General features: G+C 58.7%; 1 protein-coding gene across 1 annotated transcript in view; it reads left to right on the top strand.

The window, feature by feature from the left end:
* The first annotated feature begins 1,935 nt into the window (after nucleotides 1–1,935).
* Nucleotides 1,936–19,345, top strand: part of OTOF (otoferlin) — a 150,492-nt gene continuing 133,082 nt past the window's right edge. The window contains exons 1-2 of the mRNA XM_090031117.1: nucleotides 1,936–2,028; nucleotides 9,828–9,886. Of these exons, the coding sequence (XP_089887243.1) occupies nucleotides 1,950–2,028; nucleotides 9,828–9,886 (138 nt within the window). The 5' untranslated portion in view covers nucleotides 1,936–1,949. The remainder of the gene's footprint in view (nucleotides 2,029–9,827; nucleotides 9,887–19,345) is intronic.

Here is a 19,345-nt window from a genome sequence, read left to right as displayed (position 1 = left end):
AGGCCAGGAAAGAGCCCTTGCCTATAGACACCTGTTGTATTTTCCCAGGCATAACTCACATCCAGGGTGGCTTACTGGCGAGAAAGCAAAGCGGGGAAAACAAAAGTCCCCGGGAGAGAGCGTGGTGTGTGAGTCTACCCAAAATGGAGGCCCAACTTGTGCCAGGCATTTAGATACCCAATGCCAATTGCAACCCCAATAAATGCCATGGAGGAGTAGACTGCAATGCCAGCCTGTCTCACGTAGATCCTAGATGGCCAGGCGCAGGCCCACCTTCCTCCAGGCTCCCTCTTGAAGACAACTCGCTGGGCAGCTGGGAGCAGCAAAGACTTGCAGGGCCAGGAGAGAGCGAGAAAACTCGAGGGAGCGCATCTTAGCGGCGTGAGCTCTGCCCCGGGCAGGAGGGGCTCGTGGGCTTTGCCTCCACTCCCCTGGCTGCATTTCAGAGTCAGGGGCTGGCAGCAGAGGCCTGGCTTCCCTGCATCAGCAGCACGGAGCAGGTCCCTCGCTGCCGAGGCAGTGCCCACCTCACTGAGCCTGGCTGCGGCGGGGCACCACACCCCGTACGCAGCAGTCCCCGAGCTAAAATGCACCAGGCAGCAGGAGCGAAGGTGCTTCCCCAGCAAAGCTGCTGCTTTTCCAGAAGGCCAGGAGGAATAAAGATGCTAAATCTCCTTTACTGGGGGGATTGAACAGCAGCCGTCACCTCCCTGCCGGGGGGCTGCAAAGAGGACGGAGCTGGGCTGGTCTCAGTGGGGGCAGGCGACAGGACAAGGGGCAATGGGCGCAAGCTGCAGCCAGGGAAGCTGAGGTTGGATATTTAGGGTAGTGGCACACTGGAATGGGTTAGCCAGAGAGATGGTGGGTAGAAGGAGGTTGGAGGTGTTGAAGCCCCGGGTAGGCAAAGCCTTGGCTGGGATGATGCAGCTGGGGCTGGTCCTGCTTGGAGTGGGGGCTTGGACTAGATGGGACCTCCTGAGGCCCCTTCCCACCCAAATGTCCTATGCTCTCGTACCTGGATCGCTCTAGGCTCTGCTCTCTCTTCCTCCACGCGTCCTTGCACGGAGCCATTGGGCAGAAGGACGCATCCTCCACATCAGGCAAGGCTGGCCTGCAGGAAGGGCAGGATCTGGCAGCACTGCAGTGGTGTAATCCAAACACTCCTGCAAGGTCCTTCGCTGGGCTAAGAACGCGGTTTGGCCCAGCCGAGCTGTTACGGCAGGTGGGGGCCTGGACTGGAGCATCTCTGGAGGTCCCGGGCAGCCCCGCTTCTGCAGGATCTCTGTGCTAGCACGGCTAGGACACAGCGGTGCTGCAGGGGCAGGTGCAGGAGGCCTCCCCCTGTGGCACTGTTGCATGGGGGCAGACGGCGGGGCAATGGCTCCGCTCGGGGCAAGGCACGGATGAGCTATTAAAGAAGCGTGCGTGGGCTTGGGGAACTTGTCTCTGGGAAACGCAACCCACGGCTATCCCAGCTCACACGGCTGATGTGGTAGGGACGCGGGGCTGCAGTCCTGTGCCAGGAGGGGGGATCACCTTGTAGCCGGACACTAAAACTTCAGGCCAAGCGAGCCTGGGGGAGAGGGGTTGCGCAGAACCTGCGGCTGAGGAGCGGGAGCAAAACGCCGCTCTGGCCCCGAGGTGGATAGGTTTCCTCCAGGGGTACGAGAGGTGGCGGCCCCGGGGCCTGAACCCCACGCCAGGCGCCTGGCTGCCAGGTTCAGCCCCCCTCCCTGCCCCGCGGCTTGCCCCTCGCCCGGGGGCGGCGGCCCGCTCGCCGCCCGTCGCGGGGCAGGGGTCTGGGCCCGGGAGGCGCCCCCTGCGAGCGCCCCCCGCACCCGGGCCCGCGGCGGCCGCCCCCGGCGGGAGCTGCGGAGCGGAGCTGCTGAATAATGCAGGGCGCGGGAGGGAGGGGACTGCGGCGGCGAGCGGCGGCAGCCGCCCCGGCCATGGCGCTGCTGCTGCACCTGCGGGCCGCCGCCGAGCTGCGCGGCCGCGCCGACCGCATCGCCAGAGCCGCCTTCCGAGGTAGGGCGGGCGCGCCTCGGCTTGCCGCGCCCGCGAAATGGGCGCAGCGGCCGCCGCTCGCCGCCCGGGTGCGGGCGGGCGCTCCGGGGCTGCCCGGCCGGGGAGCGGGGGCGGCAGGGGAACGGGTCGGGGGGCCTTGTGGGGCCGAGGGGTGCGGGCAGGGGCAAAGGTTGCATGGGCTTCGGGGGCACCTCGGTTTCCCCGCCTGTGAAAGGGGTGCAGGCAGGGGCAGTGGGTTTTAGGGCTTCGGGGAGCACCTCGGTTTCCCCACCCGTGAAAGGGGTGCAGGCAAGGGCAATGGGTTTTAGGGCTTCGGGGAGCACCTCGGTTTCCCCACCCGTGAAAGGGGTGCAGGCAGGGGCAGTGGGTTTTAGGGCTTCGATGAGCACCTCGGTTTCCCCACCCGTGAAAGGGGTGCAGGCAAGGGCAATGGGTTTTAGGGCTTCGGGGAGCACCTCGGTTTCCCCACCTGTGAAAGGGGTGCAGGCAGGGGCAATGGGTTTTAGGGCTTTGGGGAGCACCTCGGTTTCCCCACCTGTGAAAGGGGTGGAGGCAGGGGCAGTGGGTTTTAGGGCTTCGGGGAGCACCTCGGTTTCCCCACCCGTGAAAGGGGTGCAGGCAGGGGCAGTGGGTTTTAGGGCTTCGGGGAGCACCTCGGTTTCCCCGCCTGTGAAAGGGGTGCAGGCAGGGGCAGTGGGTTTTAGGGCTTCGGGGAGCACCTCGGTTTCCCCACCCGTGAAAGGGGTGCAGGCAAGGGCAATGGGTTTTAGGGCTTCGGGGAGCACCTCGGTTTCCCCACCTGTGAAAGGGGTGCAGGCAGGGGCAGTGGGTTTTAGCGCTTCCTGGAGTGCCTTGATTTCCCCACCTGTGAAAGGGGTGGAGGAAGGGGCACGAGGCATCTCGGTTTTCCCCACCCGTGAAAGGGGTGCAGGCAGGGGCAGTGGGTTTTAGGGCTTCGGGGAGCACCTCGGTTTCCCCACCCGTGAAAGGGGTGCAGGCAGGGGCAGTGGGTTTTAGCGCTTCCTGGAGTGCCTTGATTTCCCCACCTGTGAAAGGGGTGGAGGAAGGGGCACGAGGCATCTCGGTTTTCCCCACCCGTGAAAGGGGTGCAGGCAGGGGCAGTGGGTTTTAGGGCTTCGGGGAGCACCTCGGTTTCCCCACCCGTGAAAGGGGTGCAGGCAGGGGCAGTGGGTTTTAGGGCTTCGGGGAGCACCTCGGTTTCCCCACCCGTGAAAGGGGTGCAGGCAGGGGCAGTGGGTTTTAGGGCTTCGGGGAGCACCTCGGTTTCCCCACCCGTGAAAGGGGTGCAGGCAGGGGCAGTGGGTTTTAGCGCTTCCTGGAGTGCCTTGATTTCCCCACCTGTGAAAGGGGTGGAGGAAGGGGCACGAGGCATCTCGGTTTTCCCCACCCGTGAAAGGGGTGCAGGCAGGGGCAGTGGGTTTTAGGGCTTCGGGGAGCACCTCGGTTTCCCCACCCGTGAAAGGGGTGCAGGCAGGGGCAGTGGGTTTTAGGGCTTCGGGGAGCACCTCGGTTTCCCCACCCGTGAAAGGGGTGCAGGCAGGGGCAATGGGTTTTAGGGCTTCGGGGAGCACCTCGGTTTCCCCACCTGTGAAAGGGGTGCAGGCAGGGGCAGTGGGTTTTAGGGCTTCGGGGAGCACCTCGGTTTCCCCACCTGTGAAAGGGGTGCAGGCAGGGGCAATGGGTTTTAGGGCTTTGGGGAGCACCTCGGTTTCCCCACCTGTGAAAGGGGTGCAGGCAAGGGCAATGGGTTTTAGCGCTTCCTGGAGTGCCTTGATTTCCCCACCTGTGAAAGGGGTGGAGGAAGGGGCACAGGGCATCTCGGTTTTCCCCACCCGTGAAAGGGGTGCAGGCAGGGGCAGTGGGTTTTAGGGCTTCAGGGAGCACCTCGGTTTCCCCACCTGTGAAAGGGGTGCAGGCAGGGGCAGTGGGTTTTAGGGCTTCAGGGAGCACCTCGGTTTCCCCACCTGTGAAAGGGGTGCAGGCAGGGGCAATGGGTTTTAGGGCTTCCTGGAGTGCCTTGATTTCCCCCCCTGTGAAAGGGGTGCAGGAAGGGGCACGGGGCATCTCAGTTTTCCCCACCTGTGAAATGGAGGCAGGGAGGGGCAATGGGCTTGTGGGCTTCAGGGGCTGCCTCGGGTTTTCCCCGCCGGTGAGATGGGTGCAGCCAGGGGCAAAGGGTCTCAGGGCAAGGGGCACCTGGCTTTGGGGCAGAGCAAAGGGGGTCAGCACTGGGGTAGGGGCGGGGCTGGATGGCCTGGGACCCCTGTAGTCCTGTGTGCTGCGGCTCTGTGGGGTCTGCCCCACCTCTGGCGTAGGCTAGAGAGCCTGGGCCTGTGTCAGCAGGCGGCTTGGGACCCACTTGACTGCTCGCATGTGCCCCAGGGGTAGACCCTTGCCCCCCAGCACCACCCCTTCTCCCATGCCTCTTACCTACGGCCAAATGGCTTGAGCCGCCCCCCGGCGCCGGGCGCTGTCACGTCAGGGGCTCTCCCCTCCCTAACTCCTGCCAGTTGCTCGGAGGCGCCAGGTGTTTGGCCCAAGAAATGAGAGACTGCTTCTACCCGCTGCGATGGGCGACCTGCAGCCTCCTCTGGGCTGGGGGAAATTTTATCTGGGGACAATCAAGCCCACCCCTGTGGGATCTTCACGACGCAAACCTAAATGACGGGACCCCCACACGGCGGGGAAAGCCAGGGTTGAGTCAGCCCCGGCAGGACATGAATTAGGAGCTTTCAGCTTCATTAGGCTCCGGGCACCCCGGAGCGCTAGAATTGCTGCGGTAAAGTTGTAATCCTGCGTCACAACAGCCGGTTCTCTAGCTGGTACCAGTACAAATACCAGGTGGGGTTGCATACAGAAGTGTCCCAGCGGTTGGCTCACAGGCCTGGGAGTCAGGAATCGGGATCACTAGGACCCCTTTCTGTCCTCTCCCAGCGGTGTGTAGACAGGACACGCGTGTCCTGGACCAAGTTGCTTGGGACAACACATCCGCAGGAGACCTGGGACCCTGCCTGGCTCTGTCCACACACAACTGGACCCGCTGAGACCCGGGCAGCATCACTGGAGTGGTGTGACCTCCTCTTACCAGGGCAGATGCAATTAAAAAATGGGCTTTTAGCAGCACAATGCTCCTATGGGGAAAGGGATTTGCTGTCCAAATATACATCACCTGCGCTGCCTGACTAGCCCAGTGAAACGCCTGCACCTCAGGGGGATTTTATCCCGGGACCAGAGCAGTGGGGAGTAAAGGAGTGCATTAATATAGGCTAATGCACATTTTCCTAGTACCTCACAATGGAAGCAGTAGATTTAATGCTCATTAACTAAAGTGCATTAATGCACGTGTAGATGCACCCATGGGTTTTTGTGACACTTTAATGTGCATTAAGATAGGGTAATGCACATCAAAGTGCGCATGTAGACGCACTCTGTGGGGCTGGTTGAAGTCATGTGTCTTCGGGCCTGTCTAGGCAACTACACTTCACTCGTCCTCTTGGTACCCGAGCGCCCGTGGGAGTTACTGGTAGCCCTTGGTAACCTTCGGGAACGTGGCGTGCTCCTCTGATCTCCGTCCTGTGGCTACCTGTGCACAGATGCAGGTGCTTACGTGCTACACGAGTGGCCTCCTGGTCAGAGGGTTTTTGTGAGTGCACCCAGTCCTCCAGAGACCCCTCACTGTGGTGACACCTCAGAGCCTCTGAACGCCTGTTGCTGTAGGCAGAAACCTGGGTCAAAGCCCCTCTCTGTTGCAGTAAAGGGGACCCTCCACCAGGTGCAGCCTCACGCCCACGTTGGTCCATCGGGGTGACGTGACCATGCAGCATTTGAGGACTGTGGGATGTCATGACGTAGTTGGGGTGTCAGGCTCCTGTCCTCTCCTTTACTATTGTGAGGCTTGGATGGCAGCTCATAGCTCCCGGAGAAGAGCTGCCGACCTGTCCGTTGTGGATCCCAATATAAGGCACATCCGCGGCCCAGATGCACGGAAGTGACTTAGTCTGGAGCAGAAAAGAGACGTACAAGCCCTCTGCAGCATCTCCCACCGATAAACGAGCAGATCGTTGCTGGAAGGGCGCTGCGGGCCTGACTGCTCGGCTCCTCTGAGACGTTTTGCAAAGGACGGTCCTTTCTCCATGTCCTCCAGTGCTCTCCGGGCTCACTGCTCCCTTCCTTCGCTTCTCGCCCCGGGGACTCGCGGTAACGCGTGTCTGTAGACCCACAGCAATCCAAGCTGCAGGATGTTGGGGGAACCTGGCCAGCAGTAACTGCACAGAGATGTGTATATATATGTATATATATATGTGTATATGTATACACACACACACACACACACACATATATACATATGCATATATATATACATATATACGCATACACACATATATATACACATATATACATACATATATACACACACACACACATATATATATACACACACAAACATATAGACACACACGCACGCGCGCACACACACACACACACATATATATATAATATCCTTCCTGGCTGTCATCGTCACCGGTATAAGTAATGCCTGATTTTGCCTCCTGGCTGATCAGGGGCTGCCTTCTGCTTGGGTAAACTGCAGCCAGATAATGGCATGTTTGGAAATGCCGAGCGACAGCTCGACTCAGAGAGAGAGAAAGTGCTCGGAGATCCATGTTCATAGCAGATTATTGCTTCAGCTCCACGCGCGTCTCTGCACGAGGCAGCGGCAGCCTCGCTACCCCCTCGGCTCTTGGGTAAATACCCTTGGGAGGGTACGAAGACCCAGGCTTCAAGTCCGCAGGGTGCAACTACCCCAGGGAAATCACGGCCACAAGATATAGTTGCAGAAAAGAGCAGGGCAAGAGTTCAACGGGGGTATTTTTATGGGGAGGGGCATCTCTGCAGGGTGTTACGGTCTCAAGGAAGCAAAGGACCCTGTCCTCGGGGGGGGGACACGTTTTGTCTGGACATTGGCAGCCCTGCGGCAGGTTCGGGTGTGAAGTGTGTGTGTCAGGGCTGAGAGTCGTCGGACGTAGCGTTTATTAGATGCAGGTTGTCTGGGCTGGTTCGCACAGGGCTGATCCTGCTTCAAGCAGGGGTTGCGCTGGACATGACCCTTGCAGCTCCCTGCCAGCCCACCATCTCTCGGATTTGATTTTTGGGATATCTCTGGCCTAGGTGGGGGTAGGAGGGGACTTTTCAGGCTGCTCTTAGGATGAGATGGTTATTTCTCTGCTTCTCAATGTGGGCTGAATCTGCTGAATGCTTTTGCCCCTAAACAGAGCTTTCCTTTTCTTCCCAAGAATCAAAAAAGTGACATTTCAGCCTGTTCAGAGCTCGGCGCTCTGATTCTGCTTTGGGAGACAGCTTTGTAGGTCAGCCAAATGACTCTTTTTAGACGGACAAAAACTAATGAGCTGTTGGGTTCAGTTAGGAGGGGGAAAAATCACTTTTTCTTCCATTTTGTTTGTGTTTAGCTCATCTGTTGTATAAAAATCTGGTATATGCAGATCCAGAGCTGGTCCAGCTTTGATTACTGGGGGAGGGTTTCTCTGAAGCGCGGGGCACTGTCCTCCTCGGAAGCAGGTCTCTCTGGCCCCTTGGGCTTATCCGTCTCTGTCTGTCCCTGTCTCCTCCTGTCCGGCGCTGTGCTTTTACCGCTGGAAGGGGAAGCCGGCACACTCACATGAGAAATGAGGCTTGTGTTTGCCAAGGAGGGAAAAACCTGCCCAGGGCAATGCTTTTGGAGGGAGGCCTGAATCTCCGGCCCTTGGGTGTGCAACGTGTGTAGGTGAGTGCTGTGTCTCCGGAGGGGTGCCTGGTTTGTACACGCAGCCACGATTCAGTGTTAGCGTGTTGTGGGCTCGCTCAGGCATGGCACGCGCATGATCCCCTCCTGAGCCCAGCCCTGGTCCCCTTCCCCGCCGGAGGTCTGCAGCCCTCAGGAAGTTAGCACTGCTTTTGCACTGCTTTTTGCACCCAAATGCGGTACCAGGAGTACCCCGGGGCTCTGCAGAAGATTTGCCTTCCCAGTAAAGCCCTGGGGGCACGGGACCTTGGCCTGCTGGCTAAAGCAGAGGCGTCTTCTCCTGATATCTCAGCCCCGCGGAAAGGATGCCGTTCTGTGCAGCCAGTTTTGTCATGCACCATCTCATTGCTTCTTTCCCTCTGTCTGCATCAACCTTGCCTCTCTTATTCCTCTTTTGCAACCATTCAAGCAGGCTTTGTTCAGTGCCTTGTGCCTGAGGTGGGATAGGGCACCTCCAGACGGTCGCAGCGTTGCTCCTAGCCGGGGCTGCAGGTGTGGTGGCAGAGTGGGGGAGGCATTTCCCCGGGGCATGGATGTCACACCCTGCCCTGCACTGATGTGAGAGGTCGGTGCCTGCTAGGCATCTAGTCGCGTGGTCTGGGAAGCCATGCACAGCTGGAAGACTTAATCCTAGCCTGCTTTAGCTACGCTAAACCCCATGGATTGCAAGATTTGAGAGGAGCAGGGGACCCAGCCTGCTTTCTCTGGCATCATAGCATGCCTTGGCAATTCCACTTTAGGAGCTCAGATGCCCCCCTGTCATCTCTCTGGGCTCTGATGATCTCTGCATGGTGAAGGCTTGCTTTGAGCCACCCCCAGAGGTGGCTGCATTTTGGGCTGGTTTCCACCCCAGAGGTGGCTGCATTTTGTTGGTGCCAGTCCTCAAATAGCTTGTGGTGCTGCAGAGGGCTTTGCGTTTTGCATGGGGGGAAAAAGAGCCACCCTGCTCTACTACCCCCTGTGTTTATTATGACTTGCCTGTCGCTATTACAGCCTGCTGGGGGCTGACGAGGTGGGCTGTTTTCTCTAATTAATCATACTGGCAACTGGAGCTCTCTCCTTCCCAGCTCCCGCCACCCCCGTCCGGCAGAGCAGCGTAGGGGTTCAGAGCCGAGCGGTCGTGGGCGTTCGCTTGTTCAGACGTGGGAGTTTATTATTGCTGCCCCGAAACTAAGGCAGCACCTCCACGGGGATGTGCAGTTCAGCAGGCGGCTCGATTTTGGGGGACATGGATCGATGGAGCCCTTCCCCAAGGAGCTGGGAGGGGACGGTTCAGGGGTCAAGGGGAGACGGAGACTGAATGGCCGAGATATTTTGTTCTTGCACCATGTTTCTCCTCCCATGTTTTTGTGTGACCTTCCAGATGCCCTGCAGGGCATTGTCATGGGTCATGTCATGGCATCGTCATGGCTCTGGCTGGGATGACGTGGTTGGGGCTGGTCCTGTTGGACTCGATGTGACCACCTTGCACTTTTAGGGCTTGTAATCTGTACGTGTGAATCCCTTGCCCATCCTGGCCCCTGGGTGCTCAATCCTTTCAGGCCAGAATCAGCAGCCTTCACCGGTGCCGTTGAGGTCCCGTGAAAGCTGAGTGAGTGCTGTGTAATAAATCCCCTGCAAATTCACCCTTGGATTAATTCAGATTAGTTTCCTTGAGTGCTCCTGTGTAGACAGACCGTCTGTACAGCTGCACGCTCATGGCTGGCACTCACCCACGCCTGGCCCTTGCTGGGAACACACCCGCATGCATGCACACCCACTGCACACTCGCTCATACACCATATCCACACATGCCTGCACAGCCCCTCCATGGTCAGAGCACCGATGTCGGCTCGTAACTGTTTGCATCCAACCCCGGTCTCCTGCAACGGTGCTTTGGGGTTCAGGACAGCTCCTGCCATCCTCCCCACCCTGCTTGCATCGCCTTCCTTGCGTGGAAATAACACGGCTCTTTTCCTCTCCTCTTTGCTTTGCCCAGGCGTCTCCTTCTACACCCGCGTGATCGAGAACTGCGAGGATGAAGCCAAGTTTGACGAGGTGAGAGTGGTTTGCTTTTAAATCCTTCCCTTTGTTACTTAACTATATTTTTGTCTACTTCCAACATACAAAAAAAAAGGTGTTAATCTCTGTAGCTGTAGCCAGGATATTTAGTTACACCTACGCAGAGAGGCAGAGCTATTCTTGCTGGTCCCCAGTGAGGTCCGATCACATGGGATCTGTTAGCTTCATCCCAGGAGTGTAAGTGGGTTTTGCTGGGGGGATAATCAGTGCTGGGGACAGAAAGGTACAGCAAAGAGACAGAGAAAAAAAGCTGTAAATGAAGAATTTAAACCAGGGTTGATTTATTTGGTGGTGGCCAACTATCCCTGTGCTTAACATGACCCCGAGTTTGGATTTCAGGATAGTGGCCATGCTATAATCTGCTGACTCCTGGTTCTGGCTTAGATTTACCCATGCATTGCCAACAGACATGGGAGCCTGAGGCCTTCAAATTAGCATCTGCGTATCTCATTAAGATGTGATCGGTGCCCTAAAGGCACCAGGCGCTGCACTAACACACGAGCACAGCTCCACGTCCCCCCGAGGGGCTCATCTGGACTCTGCTTGCCATCACGAGCAAGGGGTGCAAGGTCCCAGGGGTTTTAGTGCTGCAGAGGAAGGAGAATAAAGAGAGGGGACAAGAAGCAGGTGGGTGAGACCGTCAGGGTTTGAGCAAGTAGACTCTGGGATTGCCTTTATGGGCACATCTCCTTCCCGCTGCCCCTGGGGCCGTGCACATGGGATTGCAAAGTAGGATCAACCCTATTAATTGCCTTGCTTGGGGCCCTGCCGCCGACAGCCTCAAGAGAGAGGTTCCCCACAAAACCCTTTAGGGATGGCGTATATTCTCCCTCCCCATGGAAACGTCCCATCTGGTGGAGAAGGCAGCCCTGGTGGTGTCTCGGGGCGGTGAGTTCCACAGGTTATCCAGCGGGTTCACGGGGACAAGTGAAAGGAATCACAACAGGGTTTCTATATCCACTTCTCGCTGCTTGGGGCTACTTTATTTTCTCCTCCTCTGCTCACTTGGCATCCCAATATGAAACCAGGCAGCTCTGGTTCGGCTTCAAGTCTTCAGCAAGGATCCACATCTGGGCTCTCGGTGTCTGGCCGGGTCGATGCTGGGGTATTCGGGGAATGCTTCATGGTAGCAGCCAGATATTTATTTTCTTGCGCTGAGATGTCAGGAGGGATGTTTCCATCGATACCGGATTTTTGCAATCTCCTCCGGCCCCGCTGGGTTCCTCCCTCAGACCGTTAGCTCGGGAGCTGCTTTTCTGTCTGCAATTAAAGTTTCTCGGAGCAAATTCCCCAGTGTCCAGCCCGCTCCCGATACTTCCCGTCTCGCTGCCATCGCCGGCGTGAACATAAATGCGTTGGGAGGCGAGCGGAGAGAACGACTGACCTTCAACTCTCCCCTCCGGGGCTCGGAAAGGATGCTGCCGAGCGATTGCGTTTCAAGGAGGCGGTGGGTGTGTAAGGCCCTTTGCTCCTTAAGCTGTTGTAACTGGGATGTTTCTGAGTGCGAGCCAATGCGTCCACACACAGGCAGGGAACGGGGGCGTCACACTGGAAATGTGTGTTCACGAGAGAGCAGGTCTTCCCTTTGCTTCGCGTCGCGCACAGGAGATAACCCCTCCGCGTGGGCTGGGGCACGAGGAACCGGCAGGGAAGAGAGCGGCGTGGGGAGATGCATCTTCGAACTCTTTTGGCCTCCTCAGGCTCACCCCTCCATCACCAGCAGCCCTGGGCCGCGGGTGAAAGCAGCTCTGAATATTTAGAGGATCCTTCCAGCTACGAGAGGGATCCTGGGGCTGCGGTGTCGAGGGTTTAGCCCAGGATGGGATTTCTATAGTTTTAATCCCGGCTCTGGGTCAGATCTTACCAAGGCTGGACGAATCCTTTAGTGAGCCACTACTTAAAACTGTATATTTATATTCCTTTTCCTCACTCAATAATGATAACATGTACAATAAGCACAACTGTGCCTCTTCTTCACTTAGGGCCCTAGGCATGTGCCTAGGTGGCCTCTGCGTTAATCCAGCCCTGGATCTGACCCCACGCTTTAGGCGTCTTAAGATGGACGCGGGCATCTAAGTGCAATCTTGTTCCACCCTGCTCAAGTCCCTGAAATCACGTGAGCCTAGAAAATGCGGGTTGCAGGGACCTCAGGAGCTCACACCTAGTCCAACCCCCTGCTCCAAGCAGGGCCAGCCTCAACTGCATCATCCCAGCCAGGGCTTTGTCTACCCAGGTCTTAAAATCCTTCAAGGATGGAGATCCCACCACCTCTCCAGGGAGCCTCTCCGGGGCGCATCACCACCCTCCTAGTGGCAATTTTTTTCCTAATATTCAACCTCAACTTCCCTTGTCCTGTGGTCTAGGACCGCTGGTGGCACTTGCACCTCTGTACAAACTCAGCTTGCTCCCTCTTGGTAATTTTCTCGGACATCTCTGGCCACGCCGGAGCTGTAGGACTCCTGTCACGCGCCGAGCAGACGACGAGAGCGTACCTGGACTTTTTAAAGCATCGCGTGTTACTCATTGCATTGCTGTAATAAGTGACATGCCTCCCGGCAAGGCTTTTTTAGGGTGATCCCTTTTACTGGACCACACTGAACCATACGAGCCTCCAGGGCTGCAGGCCTCCGGGCTGGGAGCAGCTTTTTTATTTAAATCCAGCCGTGAGTTACTAAACAGCCCTGCCAGCCGGCGCAGAGATGCCGGTCCTTCGGCGGGCTGTGTGCGGGCCGGCGGCATCGCGCCTGGCTGTGCGTTTCAGCCGCCGTAATGGCTGGGTTTCGTGTGCAGTGGCAGCAGGAACGGGCGGGGTGACGGGTCTGTCCGCCGGGTCTTCACGCTTCTCCGTCACGATGCAATGAGAGGGGCGAGGAGAGCGGAGGGGGACCATTTGCACGGCACGGCAATGAATCCTGGATGCAAAGGAAACCGCAGGCAGCAGGGACGAACCAGGGCTGCCTGCGGTTTATCTGACACGTCTACAACCCACGAGAGCCCCTCCCCGGCAGGCCGCGCGCGCCGGAGCTGCCCACGTGCGTCTCTGCCGATGTCTTCAGCTGGGACCCGTGCCTTCCACCCCTGCTTGTCCCCCCCACCATGCCCGTGCACGGCAGTCCCGCTTCTGCGGGGTGAAGGCGGGGAGTCTATCTAAACGGATAATGTTTCAACACTCGCAATGACAGACGTTTTGAAGAGAGGAGATCTGCGGAAGATCATGGGCACCAACGTCCTGTTTGGATATGGTACCTAGAAAGAGAAAGACGGGGTCAGAAGGGGGTGGCGGGGTCAAGCCTTAGGGACGTGGGTAGGGCAAAGGCAAGGGGAAAGTTAGGAGAGCAGGGGGCATTGGCCACCACTGCGCTGAACCAAAAAGGCCATCCCTGAGTGGGGAAATCTGCGGTGGAAACCCTTTGCTTGGGCTTTTACCCCAGTGGGATGAGCGCTGCTTGCGCTGGCAGAGACCCTTGCTGCGCCCTTCCCTCCCGGGCTCCTTTTAATGCCCCATCCCGTCGGGCGAGGAAAGGCCAGCCTCTCCTTTCAGCCTCGCGGGGACTGCTTTCAAACCAGCATCTGGCATCAGGGCAGCATTCATAATTCAAGAACCGGGGGAATGCCTCCCCCGACAGAGCCGAAACAGCACGGCCCCGGGAAGAAGGAGCGCGGGAAGGCGGCTGCCAGCTGCCAGGCCCCCGGCTTTGTCGCCGCACCGCGACGCCGGCGCTCTTCCCTGCAGGGAGGCCTCGGCGGGCCTCCCCCGCCTCTTGTGCACAGCACCGTGCGGCGGGGTGGGACACGGGGGCGGTGAGAGGAGGCTCGGAGCCTGGGACAGCGGCGCATTCGGCTCCTCGCTAATAAGAAGCCAGCCGCCCCCGGCCCGCACTTATGGTGCCCCGAAGAAGTTTGCATTTTTTTTTTTAATGATGATTATTCATCACTTAACAAACGGTGCAAAGCCAGAGCTGCAGGAAGACAAGCCCCTGGCTGTTCCTGTGCAGCAAGCAGGCTCCTTGGCTGCGTCCTGAAGACGATGGCGATGTGGGATTGAATGCGAGGGTGGGAATTCAGTCGCGCGGGGTCTCCAGGCCGAGGGGTTGCGCTTCACGGGGCTCGGTTTTATGACCCTAGGCCGTCGGCACCAGAGAGGCAGGGTGGCCTGGGTGAGGCATTGCACGGAGATGCTGAAGGGCCTGGGTCCAGCCCCTGACTCCATCCTGGTGCTTCAATGCTGGAAACAGGGCGGGAGCAAGCCTTCCTCCACGCCACTCACGTTCCCGGCAACTCTTTGTGTCTCATCCCGCTGCTCACGTACGCAGCGCCGCGCGCAGCCGGACCCGGATGTGGGCACGCTCCAGGGGCAGAGAAGCAAGGGTGCGATCCCCTGCCGCCGGTGCCCGAGCACCTGCAGTCCCACCGAGGGCAATTCTTGCAATGCCGGCTCCCGGGACCCTGCTCAGAGGAGGCAGCAGAGGCCGTGGCTCCTTGTCTGTGCTGTTCAGATCAGCCAGCGAACGAGGAGAGACCCGCAATCGCTCGCGGGGCCTGCCCCAGCTCCTGAGGAAACTGAGTCGTGGTCCAGTGCAGGGTGGGATAAACCAGTGCAGCTGGTACCCGCAGGGGGGTCCTGCAAAGTGCAGGGCGAGCTCAGGTTTCCATCCTCCCCCGCTGTTGGCACGGGGGGGTCAAGCAGTGAAAGCCCCTGTTTGGGCTGGACTGGAGACAGCTCTTCCGGCCGTGGGGTCCGGTCACAGCCCTGATGCACTAAGTGTTCCCGGGCTGAGTAGGAGCTCCCACCCCCACCCCCACCTCATGGTCTGGATATAGATTCAGAAAACAATAAAAAATGAGGGTTGAAGGGAGCTCAGGGGGTCACATCTAGTCCAACCCCTGCTCCAGGCAGGACCAGCCCCAACTACATCATCCCAGGCAAGGCTTGGTCTAGCCAAGTCTTCAAAACCCCCGGATGGAGGATGAAGAGTCCCCCACCTCCCTGGGGACCTGTCCCAGGGCCTCACCACCCTCCTCGTGAGAAAGTTTTTTCCTAATATCCAACCTCGACTTCCCTTGCTGCAGCTGGAGCCCATTGCTTCTTGTCCTGTCATCCCCCACCGAGACCAGCCCAGCTCCATGCTCTTTGCAGCCCCCGGCAGGGAGGTGACGGCTGCTATTCAACCCCCCTCGGTCTCCTCTTCTCCAGACTCAGTCAGCCCAGTTCCCTCAGCCTCTCCTCGCCAGTCCTGCCCCCCAGCCCCACAGCCATTTTCGTTGCCCCCCACTGGACTCTCCCCAACTTGTCCACATCCTTTCTGCAGTGGGGGCCACAGCTGGACACAGGACTCCAGATGTGGCCTCCCCAGTGCTGAACAGAGGGAAGAATCACATCCCTCCATCTGCTGGCACCGCTCCTCCCAACGCAGCCCCGGATGCCGTTACCCTTCCTGGCACCACGGGCGCACTGCCGGCTCCTGCCCAGCTTCTTGCCCTGTCACCCCCAGGGCCTTTCCTGCCGAGCTGCTGCCCAGCCCGTCCTGGTGCACGGGGATTGCTCCGTAGGGTTTGCTCTCCCCACACTGCCTTGGGTTGAACTTGGAGAGCAGACACACTGAGCCTAAGGAGGATGCCCAGCCCAGCCCAGCTTGGTGCAGGCCCGTGGCAGGCTTTGGTGGCCTGTGGTCAGCCGTGCATGCGTGGGCTGAGGGGAGCCCCCGGCTGCAGTGAAACTCCAGGGCAAATTGCGAGGGGTGAGGATGGACGGAGGTCACCCGACCACGCTTCCCACGTCTGGGTCACCGCACTGGCCTGGCCTGGCCTCTCGGAGGAGCGCCAGCCCCTGCTGGGATCTGCACTGCTGCCAGGTCTCCTTTAGCGGCAGCATCGGTGAAGCAGTGTGAGATTCAGCGTGGAGCACAGCGGGGTCTCCGTGCTGTTTTTTCTCTCCCAAGCTGGGCAGTTTGACCTCCCCTCCGCTTAGCTTAGAGAAGTTGGGCTGGAGCGGACCTCTAAACTCTTCACAAAACTACCATCCAACACAAGGCATCGCACCTGAACCTGCCATAGGTAAAGCAGGGGCCAACGTCCCGCTTCTTAACGCATGCGCAGGACATCCCAGGTGAAGCCATATATTGACTAAATAGCACTTTTTTTCCCCAGCAGTGCTTTAATGCACAGTAAAATAGGCTAATGTGTGCTAAAGTGCAAGTGCAGGGTGAGCAGAAGGGAGCAGAGCCCCATCCAGCCTTGCAGCACCATGCCTGGGGTCCAGCATCAGCTGCTTGTGAGGAAGGCACACCAGCTGGGGGGATAACTTTGCCCTTGGGGCAAGTTCTTCCAGGATGCCCATTTTGCTAGGCTGGCTCATGCCATGAAGCGCCCGGGGTTTTGTGCTCTCTGAGCGCAGGTTTCTCTCGAGCTCTCAGGCTGGGGAGCTCTGTCCCAGGCAGGGGGCTCATTTAAGCTCTTCTTGAAAGCCAGGAAGCACCCACCCCCACCCAAATCTGTTCTTCAAGGGGTCGAAGCACCTTTGGCAAAAGCCTCATTGTGAAGGACGTCCAGGAACCGAAGCCCTGCTGGGTTTCGGTGGGACTGGCACGCTCCCGTCGCTGCCGCATTTTGTATGGGGCACGGCCCTGCCTGGGTGTGCGAGGAGCCGGCCTGCCTCCCCAGGGTGCCGGCAGCCCCACCCCCGCGCTGGCTGTGATGCTGGCCGAGACGGGGGCAGGTCTGGACGGACCAGTGCTGCCCGTGCATCCTCTCCGGATCAGGCATCCTTGTGGTTGCCAGGCAACCCCAACCTTATTTTACAGCAGCTTGCTGGGAGCAGCTGGGGTGGGTTTCGCGGTTGGGTTGGGGAGCTTTCCAGGGGCCTCTTCCCTGCCGACCCGGGGCAGCAGGATGGAGCGGGTTGCGGTGCTAGCTTACGCCATGGGGCAGGGGCGTACAGCTCGGGGTACGGCCGCGCTGCACCGACTGCAGCACAGGGCTCGCTCTCCTGCACGCTTCGCTGGTCCGGGCGCTAACGAGCCTCCTCCTGATCCACCTCAGTGGAGCCCATCGGGGTCTGCCTGGAGCCAGCCTGGCTCAGGGGACAAACTCCAGGCAGCAAGTGAGCACGCAGGCAGCAGGTAAAGAGACTGGCCCTATGCCCCCATGCCCACCCCCATACCCACATGGCCCTGATGGGCCAGGTAATGTGAGTGAGAAGCACTGGCATAGACAACGAGGGCTGGAAGTGGCCTCAGGAGGTCACATCGAGTCCCACCCCCTGCTCCAAGCAGGACCAGCCCCAACTGCATCATCCCAGCCAGGGCCTTAAACCCCCCAAGGATGGAGACTCCAGCATCTCTCAACATAACTCGTTCCAGTGTTTTACTACCTTCCTAGGGAGAAAGTTTTTCCTAATCTCCAACCTCAGCTTCCCTTGCTGCAACTTGGGCATGTTGGGTAATTGCAGGACTGAGCCCCACGGTGAAGACACTTCAGTTTGGTGCTGTGAGGTTACTTGCATGTGGGCACGCCTGGTATGTGTGCCTGTCTGTGCGCCGTGCCCAGGCCTGGTACACCAGTGACGGGCTGTGCACAGAAATGGAGTGTATCAGGAGGTCCAGGATGGCTGGTGACAAGCAGGGCCTGGCAGGGCACAGGGCACTCGACATGTGTCCTTCTGCCTGTTCTCTTCCTGTAAAGCAACTTCTATTTGTTGGCAGGACAAGGAGCAACGGGCTCAGGTTGCAGCAAGGGAAGTCCTGAAGCAAGGGAAGCTGCAGCAAGGGAAGCTGAGGTTGGAGATTAGGAAAAACTTTCTTATGAGGAGGGTAGTGAAGCACTGGAGCGGGTTGCCCAGAGAGGTGGTGCACTCGCCATCCTTGGAGGTTTTTAAGACAAAGCCTTGTCTGGGATGGTGTAGCTGGGGCTGGGGCTGGTCCTGCTTGGAGCAGGGGGCTGGACTAGATGTGACCTGCTGAGCTCCCTCCAACCCTCATTTTTTTATGATTGTATGGTTAGTTTTACTTAGAAGTCAGACACTGGATTTGTATGGGACACTTTACATAGGGCTGATCCTGACTCGAGCAGGGGTTGGACTAGACGTGACTCCCAGAGCTCCCTACCAGCCCTGATTTCTCCAGGATTTCGATGATTCAACAGTCAAGCTACTGGCCTAGATGGGCCTTGGGACTGGCTAAGCGTGGTAATGCTTTTGAGGGGTCTCAAGAACAAGCCTGGCCACACGGTATACTCCCTGCACCTGAGGGATGCCAGAGCCCGAGCCAGCCTCCAAAGCGTGACAGAGGTTTCCCTGCCTTGTAACCATCTTCCCAGCAGCAAGCGCCGAGGAGAAGTGAAACGACAGAGCAAGAGCTATTCCCACCCGCCTCTGATCACCAGCCGGCGCTTTCCACTCCCCATCACCCCCGCCCCGCACCCGCGCTCACCTGCAGCTCCCAAGGAGAGAGCTGTGTGCCTGCTCGGGGCGGGCTGCTGAAGAAAACAGCCCATTATACCTGCGAGCTGCCTCCTGCTTACCGCCCGCTGGTGCCGAGATGAAAACCTCCGCGGGTCGTGGGGAAAGCGATTAAAGAAACTGTTTCCAGGGCTGGAGCTCTAGGAAATTGTCTTCATACTCCAGGTTCTTCTGATGCAAAAACGCTGCGCAGTGCAGGGAAAGGCACATTGAGAGCTGACCTGGTGCAATGCTGAATCTGCCTTTCTGCTGGTGGGAAATTAAAATCTAAGCCTGGCAAATGTTCTGTGAAGTCGTTAGCGCGCCGTCCTGTGCCAGTCCATAATCTTAACTCTTCGCCATAGCCCCAGGCGTCACCCCCGAACCAGGTGTGCCGATCGCAGCTTCTAGACCGGTGCCACGGTCTGCAGCGAGACGCGGCTCACTGCAGACCAAAGTTTGCAACTCCCAGAGGTTTCTCTGAGGGTCAGCAATGCCGTACCTGCTGGGCACATCGGCATTGCCCCCCGGTCGCGCCGCACGGCGCAAAGGGATGCGTGACAGCACACTCGGTCCTAGGATGGTTTGGGGGATGTGAGCTGAGGTCTGGGTGGGCCGTGGAGGTCCCTGGGCCCAGCCACCTTGGTTATAAGCTGCCGGTCACCTCTCAGATGAAAGACAGGCCAGGCATCTCAGCTCCTTTGCAATGAAGGTTGTGAGTGGAGCTGGCTTGGAGGGCAGGGCAGCTTGCAAGGAGGACAGTAGGGCCGGTCAAGCATCTAAGCATAGGATGGGGAGGCAGAGCTGGATAACAGACCATTGGTCTCCTGTGGGTGAAATTCCCCCTAGGCCTATTACTGGTGGTCCCAGGGGAGTGGACCAGGATGAGAGGGCCTGCGGTTGCATGCAGGCCATGTGCTGACTGCCCGGGGTGTCCGTTTGCCCTTGGAACAAGCCGCATCCCCTCTCCGAGCCTGGTTTCTCATCGGCTGCAATAGGAA

Source organism: Crocodylus siamensis, chromosome 1 (assembly GCF_052110815.1).
Source record: "Crocodylus siamensis isolate JL-2025a chromosome 1, ASM5211081v1, whole genome shotgun sequence".
Classification (NCBI taxonomy): domain Eukaryota; kingdom Metazoa; phylum Chordata; order Crocodylia; family Crocodylidae; genus Crocodylus; species Crocodylus siamensis.
This window is presented reverse-complemented; position numbering and strand designations above follow the sequence as displayed.